The sequence below is a fragment of the Micropterus salmoides genome, unplaced genomic scaffold, assembly GCF_014851395.1.
Source record: "Micropterus salmoides isolate LMB-PRFRI ecotype aquatic unplaced genomic scaffold, ASM1485139v1 Ms_hic_scaffold_5, whole genome shotgun sequence".
In the NCBI taxonomy this organism is placed as follows: Eukaryota; Metazoa; Chordata; class Actinopteri; order Centrarchiformes; family Centrarchidae; genus Micropterus; species Micropterus salmoides.
In genome coordinates this window covers 11,424,981-11,447,799 of record NW_024044237.1, presented here as the reverse complement: position 1 = coordinate 11,447,799, position 22,819 = coordinate 11,424,981, and the positions used below count along the sequence as shown (strand labels likewise).

The following is a 22,819-nucleotide window of genomic DNA, read 5'->3' as shown; positions in this document are numbered from 1 at the left end:
TGTTCGTTCATTCATTCCACATTCCAGTCCAGTCGGTGGTGGTAATGCACCTCTAAGCTAGTTTGCCAACCGCCAATAAACGCTGAAGAAGAAGAAGTATTTTAATTTGAAGGGGAACAATCTCTCGTGCGGAAATAGAGTTCATAATTTCCTGAGTCATTGCTCCTCTGCTTGAAATCTGAAACGAAAGAGCTCCTGAGCATCCACACCATACGTTTTGCTTGCCAATTAAAGCATATTTAACAATGGAGGGTTCTGTATCAAACGTGGAGGTCTGTAATTTTGCTTACACGGGGCAGTTTGAGAAATTAAAAGAGTGCATTCTGTCAGATAAAACGCTTGCCTGCAAAACCGACCAGGTAAGTTATGTACGCATGTTGTTGTTAGCCTGTAACGTTATATACTGAAATATTGACAAGTGTCAAGGGACGTTTTCACCAACGACTTTCTGTAATTTCAGGACTGTAGGACCGCCTTGCATTGGGCTTGTTCTGCTGGCCATACCAACATTGTGGAGTTTCTGCTTGACCTGGGAGTCGAAGTGAATCTGCCAGATGATGTACGTTTGGCCTTTTAATGGATCTTCCTCTTATTCGTTGGGTTTTAGAGGGGGTTTGCATCCAAAATGTGGTATTACCGCCGTTTTTTGGATTTAAAGAAGAGTCAGTTCTCATATCTAATGTTAATCTAACTTATAAAAAATGCTACGTAAATAAAATGCAGGTTCTTCCCCACCATATCCCATTCTCTAATAAAACTTGGCCTCCTCAGTCTGGGCTCTGAGACGGCCTGAAAGCTTGTCTCAAATGCACTTCCTCTCCAGTAGTTATCCAAAAACTTTCTTAGCATAAACAACTATATCAGTTCTCTCAGATTTCCTTTCTGCCTCGGCAGCACAGTTAATCACCATGGCCAGTTAAATGCTAAGAACTTTATCATGTCCTTACACAATCTTCATCACTGATTTGTTCTCCCTTACTTCTTGAATCTTGACTACCTACTTCCTCATGGCTTACCCTTCTTTTGGACCTGATCCTCTTGACATCTTTTTTTTTTTTCCTCTGTGGGCAGTCTGCTTGCCATGTTTCATGACTCCTCCCACACTGATTACGCTTGGGTTCTTTACCACAGGTTCTGCTGATGCACTTCTCATCTCCACGTATACCACACATCCCACTTAGCACTTTCAGTATTTGCACTGAATGGGTTTGGGAACAAAAGATCCAAGAATACTTCCTACAGATTTGAAATCCAACACAGAACTTGTTGCACACCTTTTTCTGTGACTATCAACAACAACTCTGTTACATTATTTAAATCCACAACAAAACCTTTTACTGGAACTCGTCTATTAAGTGGTAAACATGACAATCTGTAGCCATATAACTGAGTCCCCCCCCATGTCTTCTCCAGTTGTGTCGGTGACATACATCCAACAATGGTTAATCCACTTTTAACACGGTCAGGGTATCAACTAGACTGACATCGCCATGTTTGTCCATTTCGACTTCACTTTTGTCCAGCAGTACTATAAATCTGGACTTGCTCCCAGTCAGTTTTATTCTAGCCAGGTGGATTTAAATTTTTTAAATGTGTAAAATAAGGTGTGATGCAGTATTTTCATCTTCTAAGGTCATGAAGGGATGACAGTTAGATAACGACCCAAACTACAAAAGTTTGTTTATTAATGTAAACATTTAATTTTTATTTTGTAGACTATTTCAGTGTTTTAATAAAAAATATTATCAGTCTCATGATCCAGAATGTAAGCAGACACAGTATTGAGTAATCTCAATCTGGTTCACCTTGTTTGTGAAATGACTACATGTGCTGTGTTCCTTCCCAGGCTTTGTGGACCCCTCTTCACATTGCAGCATCTGCAGGCAGAGAGGAAATAGTGAAATCTCTGATATCCAAAGGAGCTCAGCTGAATTCAGTTAATCAAAATGGATGCACCCCTCTGCACTATGCCGCCTCTAAAGACAGATATGAGGTAAGGTATTTTTCTTTAATGTCTTTCAAGTAGCTAAATACATGTAATGGAAATGATATTTTAATTACAATAGTGTGATATTTCCAATAATCTATTTATTTCTAAATATATTTAGTCATATTTTGCTGCTGAAGTGAAGTTTAAAAATAATCAATCCACAGAAAGTTGTTTGATAATCAATTCATCAGTAAGTCATATTGTCATACAAGTAAAAATCCAAAATTAAAAATTAGCTGTTTTGTCTTGACATTATATTGAATTAAATTTCTTTGGGGTTTGGACTGTATTAAATTAAGACACTTTATGAGATCATCTTGGTACTTTTAATTCTTTAATAGGACACTGCTTTTAATATTTGGGAACATCACTATCTCAAAATCAGTTGTTCTGAACCAGAAGCTATTTTTTTTTTTTTTTTTTTTTTAAGGGTTTCCCCTTTATTTATTTGGATCCAAACTAAATCGATGATTTAATGATGATGATATCACATTTATAAGCATGATATGCTTTAACTGTAAAATCCACACAGAAAGTGGACAAACATACCTTATCTCAAGTCTTAAATAAAAGATGTTTGTCCCTAACCATTCACTGGTGTGTGAAACAACATATTTCCGAACTTACCATTACTTTGTTATACTGAGGTAAAAGGAGTTAAAAATACTATGCAAGTTAAGGATTTTTTTCAATTGTTTGTATTTTATGTATTATCAGATGTCAAAGTGTGTTTTTGGCATACATGAGGAAAGTTTGCTGAAATCAAACACTGACATTCTACACGGTCTGCTCTATATGAAGGTGCAATGAGATGGCTTCTGTTATGAATTATTGGAAATTCAGTTTTATTCCAGATGATAAGTGACATAGGGTTTTATAACTTTTACATGGAGTTTCCCAAATGAACTGTGGCCTGCCAGTTCGAAACCAACAGGACAGGATCTGAAAACATGTCTTTCTCGTAAATGGGAAATCACATAATTTAAAAATAGGTCTCTTGTGAGTAATACCGCTTTCTTTTTATAGATTGCCCTGCTGTTGTTAGAAAACGGAGCAGACCCCAATGTCTCAGACAAGTTGGAGTCTACTCCCCTTCACAGAGCGTCTGCTAAGGGCAACTACCGCCTCATCCAGCTACTTCTCAAACAGAGTGCCTCAACTAACATCCAGGACTCACAGGGCAACACACCACTGTATGTGTGAATAAGTAGTTGTCTAATGCAACATTGTGGCTGTCAATACAAACACAGAATAGAATAAGAAGGAACATAATAATGTAGGCTGAAATGAGCAAACACAGAGTACTCGTTTAGGTGGGGAAAATACTGTAAAGAATAAACAGTTAAACTTTAAGACCACTTAAATGTACAATTTGAACATAGGTTTAAAGAAATTAGTTATTTGACAACAACTTAAAGATTCTAGTTCCAAGTCGATGTTTAAATTCATCAAAGGAAATCAGATTTCTCAGTTTCAACTAAGTCTGTGATGTATTCCAGATGGAGGGAGTAGAGTAGCTAGGTACAGATGACAAATACAAGTCACCAGATTAAAGGAACTGGTGTTGTGTGACATAAGTGCAAAGAAGCCAATGTATATGTCTCCTCTTTGACAATGAAGGGCAGTTAGTAATAGGTTATATTTATCAATTAACACAATGCAAAGTGAGTGAACAGAAGAAAAATCTAAATCAAATCAGTATTTGGTGTGACCACCCTTTGCCTTCAAACAGCATCAATTCTTCCACTCCACAAAACATTTGCACAGTTCTGTAACCTTAAAGGGTCAGTTCACCTAAATTAAAAAGCCATCTTAGCTAGGTTTGGTTGCATTTGCTTTGAATTTTAGTTTTTAGTTTCTTTTTTTTTAGATTTTACCTCCACCCTAATATAAGTGAGGTGAATGGATTAGTATGTGGTGCTTACAACATTGAAAATGTTAAAAGCATTTTTGTATTTACAATTCTACATGGATGTTTTTTTTTTACCAGCCACCTGGCGTGTGATGAGGAACGTGTAGAAGCAGCCAAGTTGCTGGTGGAACATGGGGCCAGCATCTACATTGAGAACAAGGAGGAGAAGACCCCCCTTCAGATAGCCAAGGGCAGTCTGGGCAACTTACTTCGTCGGATTGTGGAGGGATGATGTGTTTACAGACCTACAGGTCACGTTCCAGTTCGAATCCCCACCATCGCCATGTTACATAGTGAGAATTCTCATTCCAGTTGATCCTCCCTGAGCGGCCTGTTGTGACACATTCAGATGTGTTCCAGGTGGAAGATGAGACCGTGCCAGGGAGAAAAGTTAGACTGTACAGCATCCTGCTCCTCAGGTGGGGCAGTGAAACTGCTCAGACCTCGGAGGTCTGCTCAGAAACATTCTCGCCTGCACAAAATGCAGTTGATCCAACACTGCAGCCTATATTCTATTAAGTTTAAATTGTTGCAGAATTTACTGAATAAAAATGATCTTTCAGCCCATTAATAAAGCATGCGTAGGATTTCTTGTTGCACATGCAAGCATTAGATCCAGCAAATGTTTGCTGTCCTTTGACATATTGCTGCCTTTTAATTAATGAAATAGTTGCCCTTCATACAGTGGACACCAAATTTATTTTATTCATAGCTTGACCCATTAGCTCTCTCCCATGTTCTGTATTTGGTATGTTGTTAGTGTAGCCATTTTAATGCAGTGCTGAATAGGAGCTGGTTCTGGTTCTAGCCCATTTATACTGTATTTGGTGGCTTAATTATTGCATAACTTAAGTTATGCATCACATTTTAGTAGCTCGTTGGGCTTAAGTTTTTTTCACAGTATACCTGTCATAGAAATGTGTGGTGGAGTAAAAAGTACAATATTTCTCTTGGAAGCTAAGTTAGTGGAACAGTAGCAGTATAAAGAAGTTAAAATACGTATAAGTATGCGGTAGGCTAACGTTACGTAGATCAGGGCACAACTAAATGCACTCGAGTAATATAAGCAGTACATGCGCATCCTGTGTGTTATTGATAGACGTTACAGTATATAAAGTAGTCTGTAAACTGTTAGACTTTGGGTTTCGTTGGAAAAAATTAAAACCACGAAATTTCTCCTAACGATCCTGACGTCACAACAGCGGTCAGCTGGGATGCGCAAAACAAGGTGCGCAACCCCGTTGCCTTTACTTCCTGAAAGCGAGGCCACTTAAAAGAAACAGCCCTCTTTAATCATTGGATTTTGCTGTAGGCGGTGTTCACACAAGAGACTGACAGACGTTAGAGACACACGAGCTGGCGTTAAGGTTATAAAAAGGTAATTATTGAGGTTTTCCATCAACTAATTAACTTTTTGAGCTAATGTGTAGAATAACTAACGTAATGCTAGCTACCTAACGTTTCTAGCTAGCGTTAGATTACATCTTCGCATTGCTGTTTAACTAAACTAACGTTACCATCGCAGCTCAAAAGCACTGGTGAACGTCCACATTGACCGTCTACGCCATACTGATTACCTTTAGCTCATATTGCTTTATCCGTCTAAGTTAACCACCGAGTTAATATTGTGTGTATGTAGTTGGCGAGGTGTCAGCTGTCAGATGCGAGCGGCAGTCTGTTTGCTTTAATCGGCCTTTACGTAGCACTATGGGGCTGTTGTGTCGCTATTGTTTTAACAGAAGCTGTAGGACTTTTCTGGAGTTTTCGGGGCATGGTGTTACAACCTAACCATTAGTAACTGAAATAGTGAATATAGTGGGTGGATAGGTGAGTTATGACTTGCTATCACATGGCTGACGCTATGCACTTCCACCTTAGTCCCGAACAGTTTTGTCTGACTCCGACGCAGCGAGTAAGTTAGCTTTACAAATGTCAGGTGTTCGCTTCTGTTATTGTACTATATTCATCTATACCTAAATGTTGCTCGTGCTCTGGTGATTTGTTTTCTTGAAAGAATGCCCACACGTAACGCAGTTCAAAGATCACAGGCTGCTTCCATCAATAAGTAAGTAAATACCGCCCTAAAGACAGCAGTAGATCAATACGACGTTGCTTAATCACTGCTGATATGTTGTGGTTACAACAGAAGTCTTATACATCAAGGTGGGATATTGCTTTTAGATGTTTAGTTACGTTTGGTTTGCTTGTTTTGTAGCCTCCAAACTAATACATATCTTCCACTTCAACCTTAGGCCACATAACAGCAATGCAATGAGGAAGAAATTTAAGTTTCACCCACTGTTAAAGTATGTATAGGCTAAAAGCAGGGGTGAGGAATGCTTGCCATGATGTGTTGCAACACACTTTCACTTGTTAATAGTACCTTTGCTTACTAAAATATTACACCACATCTCCATAATACTGATTGTTTTAATCCTGTGTCCTACATATCATACTCCTGCCTTCAACTATTTGATTATCAGTGTATGCCCAACTGTCCCATAACACTTTTAGGGTGGAGTTATTATTATTGTCCTTTGGCATAGTGTGTGTTCTTGGGCATGCGAAGGCATGCACCTTTTGCAGTGGTATTGCTTTGTTGTGTACTGAGCCTGTAGACAATCCTGTGTCTCCAGTGCCCATCCCTCACATGGAACATCCAGTGCCTCCTTGTGATAAGTATGGCTGCTTCTCTTAAAGGCACAGCTCCTACATGTGGTGTTCAGCTTTCTGGCTCCAGACACAGAAATCCATTCAGAAATCACTGAATTGTGAGGATTTTAAACTGACAGATTTTTGACCCTGAAATTAAGTGTATTCTAGGCTGTTAGCAACTTTTCTTATTTCCTATGTTAAATGCGCAGTGGTGGGGTGGTGATGGCGCATAGATAAGATGCTTGCCTTTGGTGTGTGAGAACTGGGTTCGATTCCCACTGTGAGACATCCACCATTGTGTCCATGAGCAAGACACTTAACCCCTAGTTGCTCCAGAGGTGTGCGACATGTATAGCAATTGTAAGTCGCTTTGGATAAAAGCGTCAGCTAAATTAATAAATGTAAAGTCTACTCACTTGTGTAGCAAGAAGTGACTTCTCTGAAATTATTCGACATTTGCTGAACTTCAAAATGTATACCGTATACATCTAATACCTACAGCATAGTTTTTCTTCCTGTTTTGTCTGCAGACATTCTGTTCATCAAATTGATCCACTCAGCAGTTCCCGTCCTTGTTCTATCATGTTTGATCCCAATTTGGAGACCGATTACCCAGAGGACTTTTCCCTGATGAACAGTCGCCTGGAATCATTCCGTGGTTCCAGCCTGGCCCAGCAGATGTCAGCAGAAAGATTGGCCCGGGCCGGCTTCTACTTCACTGGCCAGGCCGATCGTGTCCGCTGTTTCAGCTGCCAGAAGACTGTGGAAAACTGGTGCATGGGAGACGCACCTGTAGAGAGGCATAAGGAGGTAAGCATAATAACAATGGAAAACAAATGTGATTAACTTTTTCATTTCCATTCTATTCAAAATGGATAAATCATACTTTCCCCGTTACAGGTTTCCCCTTCATGCAGGTTTCTTAGCTGCACCCATCGCACCAGTTGTATCCCGCGTTCTAATACCACGCTGATTAACGGTTCCACCTACAATGAAGAAGCAGAGGACATGGAATATCGTTTGAGAACAGGAGAGGTGGTTGACGAGTCCACCTACCCAATGGCCCCTCACATGAGGAATGAGGAGGCCCGGCTTCAGACCTTCTCATCCTGGCCCTCTACTGCTCCTGTAAGACCCCGAGATCTGGCCCAAGCCGGCCTCTACTATACGGGGGAGAGCGACCGGGTGCAGTGCTTCTGCTGTAATGGCATGCTGGGTGGTTGGGAAGCAGGGGACACTGCCTGGGGAGAACATGCCAAACATTTCCCCTACTGCTTCTTCATCCTAGGCCACGATGTGGGCAACATCCCCTTCCACGGGGGTGTAGAGGAGGAGGTGGAGATGTGTGGCAGTAGACGAGATGCAAGCTCTTATGAAATGAGAAATTTTGAGGAGAGGCTTGGTAGCTTTGCAGGTGTCCAGCACCCTGTAGACCATGAGAGGCTTGCCAGAGCTGGTTTCTACAGCCAAGGTAGAGCACAGATACCTGATTAAGATGGTACATAGTCTTGGGAATAAAGAAACATTGAGCAATATTTCAAACTTTGAGTGATTCAACATTAGCTGAGGTATTTGATCATAGCTATTAAATTGTGTGTGTCCTTGCAGGGAACGGCGACCAAGTGTTGTGTTTCCGCTGTGGTGGAGGTTTGAAAAGCTGGCAGCCTGAGGAAGACCCATGGGAGGAACATGCCAAATACTACCCCGGGTAAGACCCATCTATCTATCTAGATCTAAATATAGATATAGATATATTGAGAAATTGAGAGATAGACATGTCATTTGTTTTAAAAGAATTATGTGTCGTTTTTTTCAACAGTTGCAGCTTCCTGTTGGCAGAAAAAGGACAAGAATTTGTCAGCAGCATCCAGCTACAAGGCCCACGAGGAAATGGAGCTGTATGCATTCTTTCTTTTACATGCACTTAAGTTTTCGGGTTATTGTTGACTTTGCCAAGGCTTTTTTCTTTTAACCTTGTGTAAACAAGACACGGGATTTCCTGGCCATTGATATGCTTAACCTGGTTTCATACCTTGGGTTTACATGTTTCTACATGTGCATGATAAAGACCCAGTGCAAAAGTACTGATGTGACAGAAGCATGTGTACTCATAGTGGTACTACATTGTCTCCAAAATATTTCAATCTGATATTAAGTATAAAACTGAGAAAAGTAAGTCACTTTCTATGACTAAACTCTTGGTAAACCTTTGACACATAAGAGCTTAAGCTGGAATGATACCAGTCCTTGTTAAAGAAGATGGTAGTGGATTGGTGAGAAATCTTATTTCTGACCAGCTGAAGGTAGATGTTGTTTTTGGTGTAGTCTGTATGCATATGAAGGCATTCTCCCATTTCCAGCGTTAATCCAATTTCTCTCTGTGCATGTCAACATAGGCTGATTCTGATCTTCCATACTATTTTCTTGGATCAAGTACTCCAGATATCTTCAGAAATTAGTCTTTTTAGCACCACATTCCCTCTTTGTGATACTATCCCTCTGCAGTGGCACAGTGAGCAAACACTACCCGTTGGAGCACAGACGCGGGTTTTTGTACTAAAAAAGAAAGAAGTAACTGAAAGAGATTTGAACTTTTCAGTGTATTTTTACACAGAAAAGGGACTGATTTGGTCCCCAATCATTTAATCTGTTTAAGAGGGGATCTCTTTGCAGCCAGTATGGACCAGAGAAAGTTACAACCACCAAGAACTCCATGTACAGATAGGCATGAAAATGCAGTTTTAACACAGACTTGGAAAAATGTGAACCTTTTTAACGGCAGTGATGCACAAGGTTCTTAGGCACATGGGAATTTTGTTTTTCGGCTGGACAAATTGGATAAAGAATGCATGCTTCCGATGTTTAAATGAAAATATTCAGTACCGTAATGTTAGTTGTTCTCTGGACAGATCCGCATCATTTGGCTGTCTGGAACAACTAGCAATCAAAGGTGTTATGTGTAATGATTTCATGGTTTTACATGCATTATCCTGAAAATAACTTACATGTTTGTTTTCAGACTTCAAGTCATCAGAATGGATTTTCAGGAGGTAAGAATGGTAAATATTTATTTTTATTTGACTACTCTTTTCTTTGAGCATTTAAGAATCTCCTGTACCTGAAGAAAATGACGAGACATACAAATATATATTTTATCATTAAGAAATTAAAATAACATGACTGAGTAAAACATGTTTTGTACACTGATGTTTCCTCTTTGTGTTCAGAGTTGCTGCAGTCTGTCGTTGCTCAGAAGGCCATAAAGATGGGTCTAGAGGATTGTCACATACCAGAGAGTGACGTTGCAAAGACACAGGAGCAAGGTATTGTATTCTGAATAAGGTTCATAGCTTAAACAAACAAAACTGTTATTGACTACATAAAACTTACCAAAGCCTAAGCAGCAGTGACTCACCCCCCCCCCCCCTTCTTCCAGATGAGGACCCACTGGAGAAATTACGGAAGCTGCAAATGGAGAAACAGTGCAAAATATGCATGGACAGAGATATTTGTATTGTCTTCATTCCATGTGGTCATCTGGTCTCTTGTAAGGAGTGTTCAGAGTCTCTCATCAAGTGTCCAATCTGCTGTGGAGCCATAAAACAGAAGATCAAGACCTACATTGCTTGAGATAATCAAGACTCTCACTAAACGTCAATGCTGCTTTCTTGCTATCTTTATAATATTATATTTTAACATTGTAGATAGCCTGTAAAATATATATACAGACCATGTTGTCTTTATGAAAGTAAAATTAGTAAATGTCACAGAAAACTATTTTCACAATCACTGAGACGGTAAATGGCTGTTGATATTGAGATGAGATAATATTGTAAATGGCTGACTTTGATTTTCTAGGCTTTTAATAGGTGCTGAAGCTAAAATACACACTAAAAGACAATTCTCATTTTAACACTGTTCCTTGCCAGAGGTGCCTTTATCTAGGTTAATGTACTCATGTCTCGTTTTGTTGTTTTTATTATGGACATTTACCAAAATTCAATTAAACTGCACCTAAGATGTAAAATCTGTTAGTTTCATACATATCCTCTGTTTTGTCTGGGGTACTTACTGTTGTAGATGATTTTCTCAATGTATACTGCTCTGTATAGAAATGTGTAAAGGTAGATCATTAAATCCTTAGTTGACTTTGTTCTATAATTGACAAGTAGTTTTTGACCTGAAATGAATCGGTGTGGTGTGATATTATTTTACCATTCCATCATGCAGTCTGTTGTGTCCTCAAGAGTGAATAAATTTTAATAATTGGACCTGAAATGTCCAAATGTTTTTCTTTGATAACTATTGCATTTTACACTTTTTTAACTACAACTAGTTGGATTTGATGTTTACATGACACCAACTCAACCTAGTCACCCACTTAGAAAGGTTTGTATAGTGAGTATCCTGAAATTTCCTTATTAGTTACTCCAGTTAACACAGACTATATAAATGTTATCGGTAAGAAACACTCTCGTTGGTTGAATTTGGATTGGGATTTTTGAAAAGAGCTCTTGTAGATGCATAACCCAAAATGTATTTAATTTAAGGTTTACAGGAGCAACTTGCAGACTTGCAACATCTAGATTAATACCCTGCATATGTATGGTGGTTGGTTAGTAGGTAGGTAGGTAGATATAGGGTGTATGATGGCCACATCAAAAAAAGATTGATTTAATTCCTTATGTCACAAAGTGTTCAAATAAGCTATTTTTTAGTGATTGGTTATATTTCAAACAATGGAGAGAAGGAAGAACCGTGGTGGCAATGAGCTGTGTACAGAAAGTATCGGTTTTTTCTCCCCTTGTTCGAAACTAATGAGAGGGAGATAGATTTAAGTATTTACCGAAATTGACAGGACTTGATTTTGTGTCTCCCACAGCACAGAGAACACAGAGGCGGCAGTCTAGGGATGTAGTACCTGTCAGTGACCGCTAGATGTCAGCTCATCAACGGTGTATCTAATGCGGGTAATGTGGCCGCTAGGTGGTAGCTCTGCACCAGGATTTCCTCCTCCTAGGTCGTCGAAACAACAAACCGAACTACGGAGCAAGCGGGGTGAGAGAACGTCCGAAACCGCCTGTGACCGCGACTTTTAAACTATTTTTTACAGAATTGTGGTGGAATTCAGACGGAGGCTTTATAAGAATAGTTAAAGTTACGATTCTGCCGGGACTACATTTCACAACAAGGTAAGTTAGCTGTAAAATGGCGGAGAGCTATCTGGAAGTTAGTTGATTTGTATTTTGCTAGCCGTCTCGCTAGCCAGGCTAGCTGTGGATGAGCCCAGAGCGCGGATGTCTGCCTGAACCAAGTCGCTTCGCTAGCTCGCGGTACATGGCTACTTCGGTTGTTAGCAAGCTAACGAACTGGATTTTTGACACAGTAACGCAAGATAATTAGTTCGTAGTCGAGCGAGACGTTTTATTGTTTGAAGCGACTTAGTTGCACTTTATATATTTGTAAACAATGTGTTTGTTGCTTATGCAATACGGTACTGGAACTCCCGAGGCAAGATGGAGGACGCAAGGACGTGATGTTTTTTTGGGTAACGTTAGCAGGAGCTGTTAGCATAGCTAACTAGTGGGAGTTATTATCAGCTCGTAAGATGCAGCGTATCTGCTTTTGGTTATTTGCTTTGTCAGCGACAGCACTTGGTATGCCTGGTGTGTAGACAGATTGCAGTTATTGTCCTTGGAAACATTAGTGAATAGCGTTATTGTGTACTAGCCAGTATTAGCATGCGCTTGGAACGTACAGTAGGGCTTGCGTTGTTTTGTTATTATGGTTCAGGTACGATAGCGTTAGTAAATGCCGACATGTTCTCGATATCAAACGATAATGCATTGCACATGTCTGTTGCTGACCTTGTTCGGCAAATCGCAGTTTGTTCGCACAGAGTAGTGCATGCTTACTTTATAAAATTTCAACTAGCTGACGGTGGGGAAAAGACGCCAAAATCCTCGGTTGCTTAGCTAGTGGCGCTAGCACTAGCTGCGCACCGGCGTCAATTTTGACAGGAGCCGACGAAGAGCGCAGCCGTGTCGGCGTTGTTGGAGGGAACTGAGCCGATAGTTTGTGGCATAGTTGACTTGCACGAATTCACACTGTTGGGTTTTAGAATTTAGTTTTATCAAAACCAACTAGTCTTGCTTTGCAGTAGCAAGTTTATGAGGTACTCTGTCCGATTTGGCGCCACTTTTTCAGTATACACCCATAGAATCCCGTCGTCTTGTCATGAAGCAACCCCCTCACTGTCAAGGAAATGAGCACGTTAACAGATTCTTGAACTAAAAAATATCCCATTGAAGTTAAACTCGACCAATTCGTAACGTTAACTACCAGTGTACATAGTGCAGATGTTGCATGGGTGACTATGATTTGAAGGTGTAGGGAATTTAAGTCGATCATCGTATTCAAAAAAAATGTGTGCTTGGTAACAAAAAATACAATATGCATATGTGGGCTATCCTGTGCAGGCTATTGTGGTAGAGGACCCCATTATAACTTTACATCAGACAATTTTCGTGACAGTCTACTCACTTCTCTATATATAAACTATATTATAATGTAAAAATGACACACTTGTCTTTATTGCTTGTATTAGGACTGAGTAACGCACCTACTGCACTCAGAGTGGGTCTCATTATATGATGGGTGGAGTTAAAGTTTGCCTTTTCAAGACTGAACAGTTGTCCCCCCCACACCCCCTGGCTTTTATTGACTTCCCTGATTGCTAAAGAGACATATGCATTTGTTTCTGGATTAATGACAAAGTAAGAATCTAATTTCAAAAGTTACTTCTGCTCTCCCCTTTTGATGTATGTGCCACTAATTTACACATCACAACCATGCCATAGTTTCTCTGTGGCCTGCAGTATCTTGTTGATGTTGATACTGTCTTTTGATTGGTTGAGATTTGTATGGGGCGGATAGGGCAGTACCATATATGGCCATTGAGGAAGACACTCCAATGTTCCTTGTGACGTTGTCTGTAAACCAGGGGGCAGAGAAAGAGAGGGAGCCAATGGCTAGACAGCTGAGTGTGACAGGAGCATTTGTGTCCACCCCCTGTTACCATGTGAAACCGTTTTTTTTTTTTCTCTATGAACAGCATCAAAGAAACATTTGCTCATTACAGAGGATGTGCTTTCCTGCCTGTGTGTGGATATTTTATGTATATATATGTTTGCTTTTGCAGCATTTATTGTTTGGGCTGTGTTGAAATGTGTAATATGTCTATATGTGTAGCTCTCTGAATTACTCTGTTTCATATTCTAGGTCACATGCAACTTCCCCTGTGTTATATTTTCTGAGGATCTCAAGCCAGTCATAAGTTGAAGTTATCCAGAAGATGTTACAGAAATGATAGCAGCACCAGAAATACCATCAGAGTTCTCCTATCCTCAGTAAGTGGTAGCTTCCCCCTTTTAATTTTAAGGTTGAGTTTGATTTCAGTTTTCATTCTAATATTTGCTTGTTTCTATCAGGGATACAGACACCCGATTCTCGTCAGACACAGACTTCTCTGAGGATCTTGATGGAAGGAGTACAATCTCAGCTAAAGGAAAGGTATGGAAAGCGCAAATGGCTCTCTGCCCTTGGCTTGGATCAAGACATCCTGGTCAAATAACATCATATTGTGTCTTTCAGTTGCAGATATTTGTGAAGATTCTCTCACTTGCTTATTCCTTATGGTCTTATATTCTGTTCCAGGGTGGGAAGAAGGGGAAGAAGGCAGCAGGGGAGAAAGGCAAAGGTGGGAAGGGAGCAGGCCGGATAAATGGCCACCACCAGGAGAATGGCATGGAAAACATGATGCTGTTTGAGGTGGTGAAGCTGGGCAGGAGTGCGATGCAGGTATGAATGGCCCGATCTTTGAGTTTTCCACAATGTCAAAAAAATCATTTTTTTCAGTCACATGAAAAAACTAATGTATCTGCATTATGGCTGCCCCCGACTAAAATTTTCCTAATCTACTAGTAGTCATCAGTTCATGCCATTAGTCGACTAGTCGTCACATTAGGGCTGTTCCAGCAACAAATAGTTATTGATGTGCAATTGTTTACATGTTGACTTTTTGAGACGGTAATCTATTTTATTAACATTATCCATTTAGGAAACTGTTTTATAGCCCACATACACACCAGCTTTCGATATCGGCCTGTTCTAAAGCTGATGATACACGGGGCAACTTTTTGAGCAGTGTTGCTGGGCAATCTTGCTAGCGGCAAGTCTGACTATGTTTTGAACAGATAGCGGCGATGCGGGGCAGGTGGCGGAGTGGTGGGGTAAAGGGATTACGGTAGTAATCTTTACTCATTACCATTGACGCCAATGTTGCCCTGCACGATTGCTCTAAAAGGTGCTCCGTGTATCATCAGCTTAAAAGTAGTTTATACAGTAAAGGGGTCTACTATCAAATCTCTGAATCTAAATATCGGCTCATAAATCGGCTCTTTTTCACTTTAATATCGGCATCGGCCCCCAAAAACCCATATCGGTCGGGCACACCATCCAAGTCTCATTCAAAACAGGGGAATAAATAATTTCCAACTTCACAAGAACAAACAGTTGCGTACACGATGGATGATGTATAACGTTACTTACAAATTAACTTGTCCTTCTCCTGTCCCTGCCTAACCCACCACCGTCCTTGGAGTCAGAGTCCTTGTTGGAGTAGATGTAAATCACCTTGGTACCGTATTCCCTGTTGTCAAATTGGCCTCCTTCAGTCTCAAGCTGTGTTCAGTCCCAGTTCATGTTCATTTGGAGGATGCTGAGCCTGGTTCTGTTGCCCACTCGCCTGGCTCTACTTCTGCTGATTATTCCTAGCCCCACTCCCCGGTAACATTTCCCAAACCACCTTTTCTCTGTGGGCCAAAGTTAGCTGTGTAAACAAACACCAACATTTCCCCGGTACTCTGAGCTCTTTGTGAGGGTAGAATCGCCTAATAGGACTGCGCTAACTAATTAAGCTAGACAGCTAGTGCAGTTAGCAGCTGTGCGCTGTTAAGTGCATTCTGTGTTACAAGAGAAAAGGTCCTTGTTGCAACAATACCCTGAAACTTTTGTCCCGGTGACAAGGCGCAGCTACCGAATGGAGTGTTTAACTAACCCGCTAATGAAAAGTTAAGCCAAGGCTCTTCTCAACGAACGGTTTAGTCGACTAGTATGGGGCAGCCCTAGTCTGCATTCTTAATTGATGGCTGATTTTGTGTATCCCTATTTTCCTGCAGTCTGTCGTTGATGACTGGATTGAGTCTTACAAACATGACAGAGATGTGGCGCTATTAGATCTCATCAATTTCTTCATCCAGTGCTCGGGATGCAAAGGTATGTGTCTGTTTAAGTTGTCCTATGCCATGATTGGCCCTTTTTAAACATACTGAAGAAAACATTTCAATCTGTGTGTCCTATAGAACCACTCAAGCAAATTTGGACCTCTCTTCTCTCTGACTTGGTCTTGTTGACCAATTAAGTAAATTGTCTTGTGTCTAACCCCTCTGTGTTTATCAGGTGTGGTCAGTGGAGAAATGTTCCGCAACATGCAGAACTCCGAGATCATTCGACGAATGACGGAGGAATTCGATGAGGTAACTTCACTTTTTCCAGGATAATCTTTGTGTCATTTATGATTAAAAATCAACTTTAGAATTATTTTATTTGCCAGTGACAATAGAAATTTTTGCAGGATAGCGTTAGACATTGTAGTCGCATTAATTGTTGTTGCATCTTCCCTCTGTAGGACAGTGGTGACTACCCTCTAACCATAGCAGGACCCCAGTGGAAGAAGTTCAAATCAAGCTTTTGTGAATTCATTTCGGTTCTAGTGCGCCAGTGTCAATACAGTATCATCTATGATGAGTACATGATGGACACAGTCATCTCCCTTCTCACCGGACTATCAGACTCCCAAGTCCGAGCCTTCAGACACACCTCAACACTGGCAGGTAAGATGAACTGTCTGTATTTGTGTGACGTACTTGAATGTCAGTGCTGAATTGTATTAATTAGCGGGTTCTAGCTGGATAGGTCAAAAAGCCAGATTGGAGGGGATTTAGGGAAATAGTTTTTTAAAGAGTAGTTTATTGTGAACTTTTATATTTTCAGCATGTTTTTCTGTAAAATAAAAGCTAGAACTAATATAACCGCTGATAAAGCCACTCAACCCCCAATGGCACACCCACACAGGTGTGTTCACTTATTTTGCCTGATTAGACCAGCTGTTGCTTTTGTTATAGATTACGGCTGCAGCTAACAATGATTTTAGTACTCAAAGCTTCTATAGATTATTTCATCGATGCATAGTTTAAGAAGTACTTTTGCTTGGCGGCGGCGCTCTTCACCCCGCTAACGGGATCAGCTGTGTACGCTGATGGATGATAGATATCTATTAGTCCTTTTGGAAATGTATAGTGCGTCATACAGCAAACATCAGATCAACAAACCAACAACCAGACAACTGCTTTACCAACACAAACACCTAGTGCTATACAAGTTATACTAAGGTGCAGTTCCCCCCCGAAATCCAGTTAACTCATGACTGTGACGTTCAAATCCAAACTCACGGCCCAACCAGGAGAACAACAAATGCATGCGTGTACATTTTCAGCTGAGGATTGCGGCTTACTTTGGCTAGACTTCATCTCAACAAATAATCATGATTTCAGCTAAATGCGAAAGTTGCTGTTACCTTATCTATGATCCGCTGGCATAACACCAGGTGCCTTCTGATCTGGTGCCGTCATGCTGTTGCGGTTACGTTAGGCGACATAAGTTTTGTTTTACAGTGGACGGACAGTAACATCACAGAGTTTTTGTTTTAGCTTGAAATAATCCCATACTTCGGACACTTTCTTCTTCGTCCCTCCCTATTTTCTCTCTCTTCCTCCACTTTGCAAACAGCGCCATCATAATTGCGTCGTGTTCACAGCGTAAGTGCAATGTGCGACAGTAATAAATGTCTATGCGAAACAGTGTGCTGTATAGTTATATGGATTAAACGAAGCCTCGATGCAAAGAATTTGCGTCGATGCCTCGATGCAAAGAATTTGCGTCGATGCACTTTATGATGAATTGTTTACGATGAATCGTTTCAGCCCTATTATATTAGTTGGGACAAATTACACCTTTATCATTGGTTGTGCTTGTGTACAGTAACAAGTGGCGTAGGTGGATTTACTCGCTGAATTAATGTGCCAAAGGCTCCCGGTGGGTGCAGATCATCTGCTCTACGATAACCAGAGGCATGTGGAACACACAGCCCATATAATTTATGCTGCAGTTTTGTACATTTTACAATGGTCATAATTGAACAGGTGGAGATGTATTGTTGTGTCTAGGGAACCATCTTTGTCCTTGCCTGTCGGTGCTAAACTGTAACATGCTTTTGTTGTTTGTTTTTGTGTCTGCACTGATCTTGACCACCAGGCTTGATTGGGTCAGTTGCTGTAGATCTGTTTTAGATGGTACCTCTGTTTAATAATGACTTCTTAATGCGCTTAAGTGTATACTGGACACAGCTAAAAGTGGACCAAATCATATTCTCAGTGTATTGAGTTTGTTCACCCTTTTATGATTTCCAACATAGTTCCATCTAGGGCTGAAACGATTCATTAATTAAATCGATTAATAAAATGCATTGATGCTTCGTTTAAGCCATGCAACTTTACAGCATAGTGTTTCGCAGGGACATTTATTACTGTCGCACATTGCACTTGCGCTGTGAACACAATGTGATTATAATGGAGCTATGGAGGAAGACAGAGAAAATGGCAAGGGACAAAGAAGAAAGTGTGGGATTATTTCAAGCTAAAGAAAACCATAACTCTGTAAGGTTTGGGCATTTAGACGTTTTGATTTGGGCTGTTGTGCAACTTGGTTGGGAAGGATTACATTATATGCAGGGACTAGTTTATGTATTCCACATCCCTGACACTTTAAGCAAAGTGACAAGTCAGGTTAACTCTCACGCTTCACGATACTTGTGTTTCTGGCAGCCATGAAGCTGATGACGGCCCTGGTGAATGTAGCTCTAAACCTGAGCATCAACATGGACAACACCCAGCGCCAGTATGAGGCAGAAAGGAATAAAATTGTGGCCAAAAGGGCCAATGACAGGCTGGAGCTGCTCCTGCAGAAACGCAAAGAGGTAAGAGTGGCCGCATTGCAATTTGCTTTCTTTACACCTTTGATCTATGCACACACCTTTTTGGATTTGGGCATTCAATTATTCAAATTCAAACTGGATTGTAGATGGTCAGCAGATTCTGGTGAGATGCAGGTTATTTTGAGCAGGTATATTAGCCAATGCGGCATGCTCCAAACTAGAGAGAGGTTTTGGCAACTTTGGCAGACCGTTGCAACTACAGACCCTGTGTGTAGTGTGTTCTCACTGTGATATGTAGGTAGCGAGAAGATGTGCTGCGCTACGGCACTCTGCAATCAAATACAATTTTAAATAGGTCTAGTAAAAAAAATAAAATCAATATGTGGCGGTCAGCGTTGATTTTGTGGCGGGCCGACACAAATAAATGAGCGTATGGGGAAACGGTGGTGAGCAGAATTATAAATTAGCAGTCCTAATCCAACCTTTTTAAAAGTCTTAACATTGTCCTACATAATATCAACATCTGCCAAAGATCATTGACTGACCTAATAAGAACATCACTCAGCCCTATCGTTGCCGTTCTTTTTCTATTCAATTCCTATGCCAGAAGAAATCAGGCTTGATTAATTTAAACATTGCCCAAGCTACATGCTCCTACATGGCGTTTTGTTCAGGCAAATCATGAAAAACACCTGCAACCTTTGCTAACCAGTAATACATGAACGAGTAAATAGTTGTGAACTACTCTAGCTCATGGCCGTAAATCTGTTCCATTTTTAGAACTGCAACACCTCTGTAGGTGGTGGACCTGCAGTGACTGTGTTAGTGCTGAGTGTTATTCAGCTAGTGTTGTCCATTTATTAGGTTATATAACAGCAGGCACCACCGGGCATCCATCTGTTAGTTCACTGTGCTGCCACACCACAGCATGGTGGCATAGTTGGCAGTCACACATGTCTTGTTATGTTAACAATGCCTCCTGGTCACCTCTTACTGTAGCATTCTAGTGTGTCAGGCTGTATGTTTGACAAAATTAAGTGTTGTTGTGCTCTCTGTTTCAGCTCCAAGAAAATCAGGATGAGATTGAAAACATGATGAATGCAATATTCAAAGGAGTGTTCGTTCACCGATATCGGTATGGCTTCAAATCAATTATCAAAAAATTATAACTGATTCTGATTATGATGCAGCTATAGAAAACATCTTGTATTCTGTTTCAACTAATAATAATATGATGTTTTAACAGTGATTCGATAGCAGAAATCAGGGCAATCTGTATAGAAGAGATTGGGGTGTGGATGAAACTCTATAGTGATGCCTTCCTCAACGACAGCTATCTGAAGTATGTAGGATGGACGATGCATGATAAGGTGGGTCACAAGAATGTTCTCTAGCTCTATTTTCGTAGTTTCTTAAAAGCCTCTACACGCCCGTGATCCACAAACACAGGAGATGTCACTTCATTTTACTGACTAGACCTCTTCTCAGGACTGTGTTTGCGTGCACTTACTTTGATTGATTACTGTGATGCCCCATAATTCCCGGTTCTTAGCAGCCAGAATAAGTGAAAACACCTTTGAAAGCGTGTATGGCTGTTAAAGGTACAACAACCAGTCACAACAACCAGTCACTTGCAAAGTGTAGCAAAAGTTTAAAAAAAAAAAAAACTATTTTTTAAATTTCTAATTAATGTTTTTTGGTGTTTAATATTAGTTTACTTCAGTATTTGTAAATACAAGAGAAAGCAATTGATGTGTGATTGAATTGAGAACCTTTTTCCTCTTGATAAATATGTTTTTTTTTTGCTGATGCTTAGTGCAACTATGCAGTAAATTACTGTGTTTTCTAATCCTCTATTCCAGCAAGGCGAGGTACGTTTGAAGTGTCTGACAGCTCTGCAGGGTCTCTACTACAACAGAGAACTCAATGCAAGACTGGAGCTCTTCACCAGTCGCTTCAAGGTCAGCACCACCTGCTGGACAACTTCAACATAACAGCTCCAACTTTATTGTTTTACCCTCTTAATATAGTCACAAACACTGGGGTGATGTTTTCTGGATGGTCTATATTTGTGATTGAAGTGACAGAATTTGACATAATTATCAAATAACTCATTAAACCTGTCATCTCTCTTTGCACAGGACCGTATTGTCTCCATGACTCTTGACAAAGAGTATGACGTCGCAGTACAAGCGATTAAACTGCTCACTCTTGTCTTGAAGTAAGTGTCTGTGTTCCTGATTCTCTTTAATTAGTACTGTTGTGTCAACTTCCATGTTGTTTACCAATATCAGTGGGATGTATTTTGGATATTCTTTTCAAGAATGACATCAAGTACAAGTCTGCTGCTGGCAACTACTTTAGACTGACTCTTTGTGTTTGTCTCTGCAGTAGCACAGATGAGGTGTTGACCCCTGAGGACTGTGAGAGTGTCTATCACTTGGTCTACTCAGCACACAGGCCTGTCGCTATTGCAGCTGGAGAATTCCTCTTTAAAAAGTATGTCATACCTGAATCAAACCTATCACTGAACAGGACTTAAATCAGTGTTTTATCACTGAACAGAGAAGCATGGAATGAGTTCAGGAAAATGAGTGAGGAGGCAGGTTGGGCCTGTGGACAAAGAACAAAGGATTCACCATAGTTTTGAAGGACAAGTGAGAACTTAACTGAATATCTTGTTTTTGCTGACCTCTGCTGGTTCAACTTTTTACCTTTCTGCAGTACAGTGCAGGTGGCACAGGTGGACTCAAGACCTGGTGACATCACTGTTTGTGTGGTTACAGGTTCAAAACCGCAAATCTGACCACACCTCAAACCATGATGCTGGGTGTGATCAGAGGTCAAACAGGCATGAAACTTTCACCCAGAGGGGGCAGCAAAACGGTGCTTTTCAGCCTGATGTTAAGTTACTCTTTAACATTGTTTATGAGACTACTTGAAAAGCACATTCAGTACTTCTGTGTGCATACAAACTAAACTTTATAGCTTTTGCATTACTGTTAAATTTTTCTTATGTTCATCCTGACACTCCAATTGAAACTCGGAAGTCAAGATTGTGAAGTTGCTCGATGATCTGTTTCTGTTGAAAGTTTCATTTTACAAGGTCAGTCCCCAGCCTAGCTTATGAGTAGTTATTTGGCAGGCCCCCTGCTGCTACCAAGAAATGCAGCTGGAAGATTATGTGGGGGTTGCTTTTGTGTGGTACCCAACTAATGATTAATATTCCCCCAAAGATTGTTCAGCCAGCGGGAGCCTGAGGAGGAAGGTGCCCCTAAGAGGAGAGGCAGACAAAGCCCCAATGCCAACCTCATTAAGACCACTGTCTTCTTCTTCCTGGAGAGTGAGGTATATTATCAGGCTGTTGCCCTTTACTGTTATGCGGACTACAATTTCATGTTTATTGACAATATTTAAGAATGTTGAATTGTCTGTCCTTTAATTTGTGTGAACATCTCTCTCCGTAGCTCCATGAGCATGCAGCCTACCTAGTGGACTCCCTCTGGGAATGCGGTGCAGAGCTACTGAAGGATTGGGAGTGTATGATCAGCTTATTGTTAGATGACCCATTGCCAGGAGAGGAAGGTATGGCACTGGTTTCTCACAGCATACGTCACTTATAATGTGGTTCAGAGCACAAACAAAACACAGATCATGCCGGTTGTTGTGTGTTTATTTTTGTTTGTTTGTTCTATTTGTTTTTTTGCAGCTCTTACAGACAGACAAGAGACGGCCTTGATTGAAATCATGCTGTGCACTGTACGCCAGGCTGCTGAGTGCCACCCACCTGTTGGAAGAGGAACAGGGAAGAGGGTAAGCTAACACTTTAAATAGTGGACCCGGACTGGTTAAAGAATAAAAAAACACTTTTTTTTTTTTTTTTTTTTACATGGCCCTGACTGTCCTGGGATTTTCCATCATGACAGCTACGTTCAACATTGATCACTTAACTTTAGAGCTGGCTCACTGCAAGCTGAACCCAAATATATCCTTTTAACATCACTTGCACAGTTAATGTCTTTAAATAACTTTGATTGTTTTTCAACCTTTGCTTTTTTCTTTGCTCTGCCTCACAGCTGTGTTTTGCAACATTTAAGACATTTTTGAAGATAAAAGGATTGTTTTGTAGGCATAGTTGATTGTATTTAGG

At 40.5% G+C, this 22,819-nt stretch overlaps 3 protein-coding genes across 5 annotated transcripts; all 3 read left to right on the top strand.

The window, feature by feature from the left end:
* Positions 1-141: 141 nt before the first annotated feature.
* On the top strand, positions 142-4,477 carry psmd10 (proteasome 26S subunit, non-ATPase 10). The gene is made up of 5 exons (XM_038699898.1): positions 142-359; positions 461-559; positions 1,847-1,993; positions 3,017-3,183; positions 3,981-4,477. The coding sequence occupies exons 1-5, from the start codon at positions 246-248 to the stop codon at positions 4,132-4,134; spliced, it is 681 nt and encodes a 226-aa protein (XP_038555826.1). The 5' UTR covers positions 142-245; the 3' UTR covers positions 4,135-4,477.
* A 331-nt stretch (positions 4,478-4,808) lies between these two features.
* Positions 4,809-10,828, top strand: LOC119889051 (X-linked inhibitor of apoptosis). Of its 3 annotated transcripts, none has more exons than XM_038699897.1 (8): positions 4,809-5,280; positions 7,088-7,367; positions 7,458-8,028; positions 8,166-8,265; positions 8,377-8,455; positions 9,577-9,616; positions 9,785-9,880; positions 9,994-10,828. In XM_038699897.1, the coding sequence occupies exons 2-8, from the start codon at positions 7,140-7,142 to the stop codon at positions 10,185-10,187; spliced, it is 1,308 nt and encodes a 435-aa protein (XP_038555825.1). In that variant the 5' UTR covers positions 4,809-5,280; positions 7,088-7,139; the 3' UTR covers positions 10,188-10,828. The 3 variants fall into 3 exon arrangements, with proteins under 3 accessions (XP_038555825.1, XP_038555824.1, XP_038555823.1); XM_038699896.1 differs by lacking the exon at positions 4,809-5,280 and adding an exon at positions 5,340-5,967 and having other exon boundaries at positions 9,577-9,607; XM_038699895.1 differs by lacking the exon at positions 4,809-5,280 and adding an exon at positions 5,340-5,967.
* Positions 10,829-11,543: 715 nt separating this feature from the next.
* On the top strand, positions 11,544-22,482 carry stag2b (stromal antigen 2b; the record flags this gene model as incomplete). Its single annotated transcript, XM_038699986.1, is given in 16 exon segments — positions 11,544-11,749; positions 13,839-13,966; positions 14,048-14,129; positions 14,274-14,417; positions 15,797-15,893; positions 16,077-16,153; positions 16,306-16,510; positions 18,560-18,711; positions 19,731-19,804; positions 19,916-20,039; positions 20,532-20,630; positions 20,811-20,890; positions 21,061-21,168; positions 21,906-22,017; positions 22,137-22,254; positions 22,379-22,482. Coding segments are annotated over 15 exon segments (1,620 nt in total), but the record flags the coding sequence as incomplete, so codon positions are not given.
* Positions 22,483-22,819: the final 337 nt, after the last annotated feature.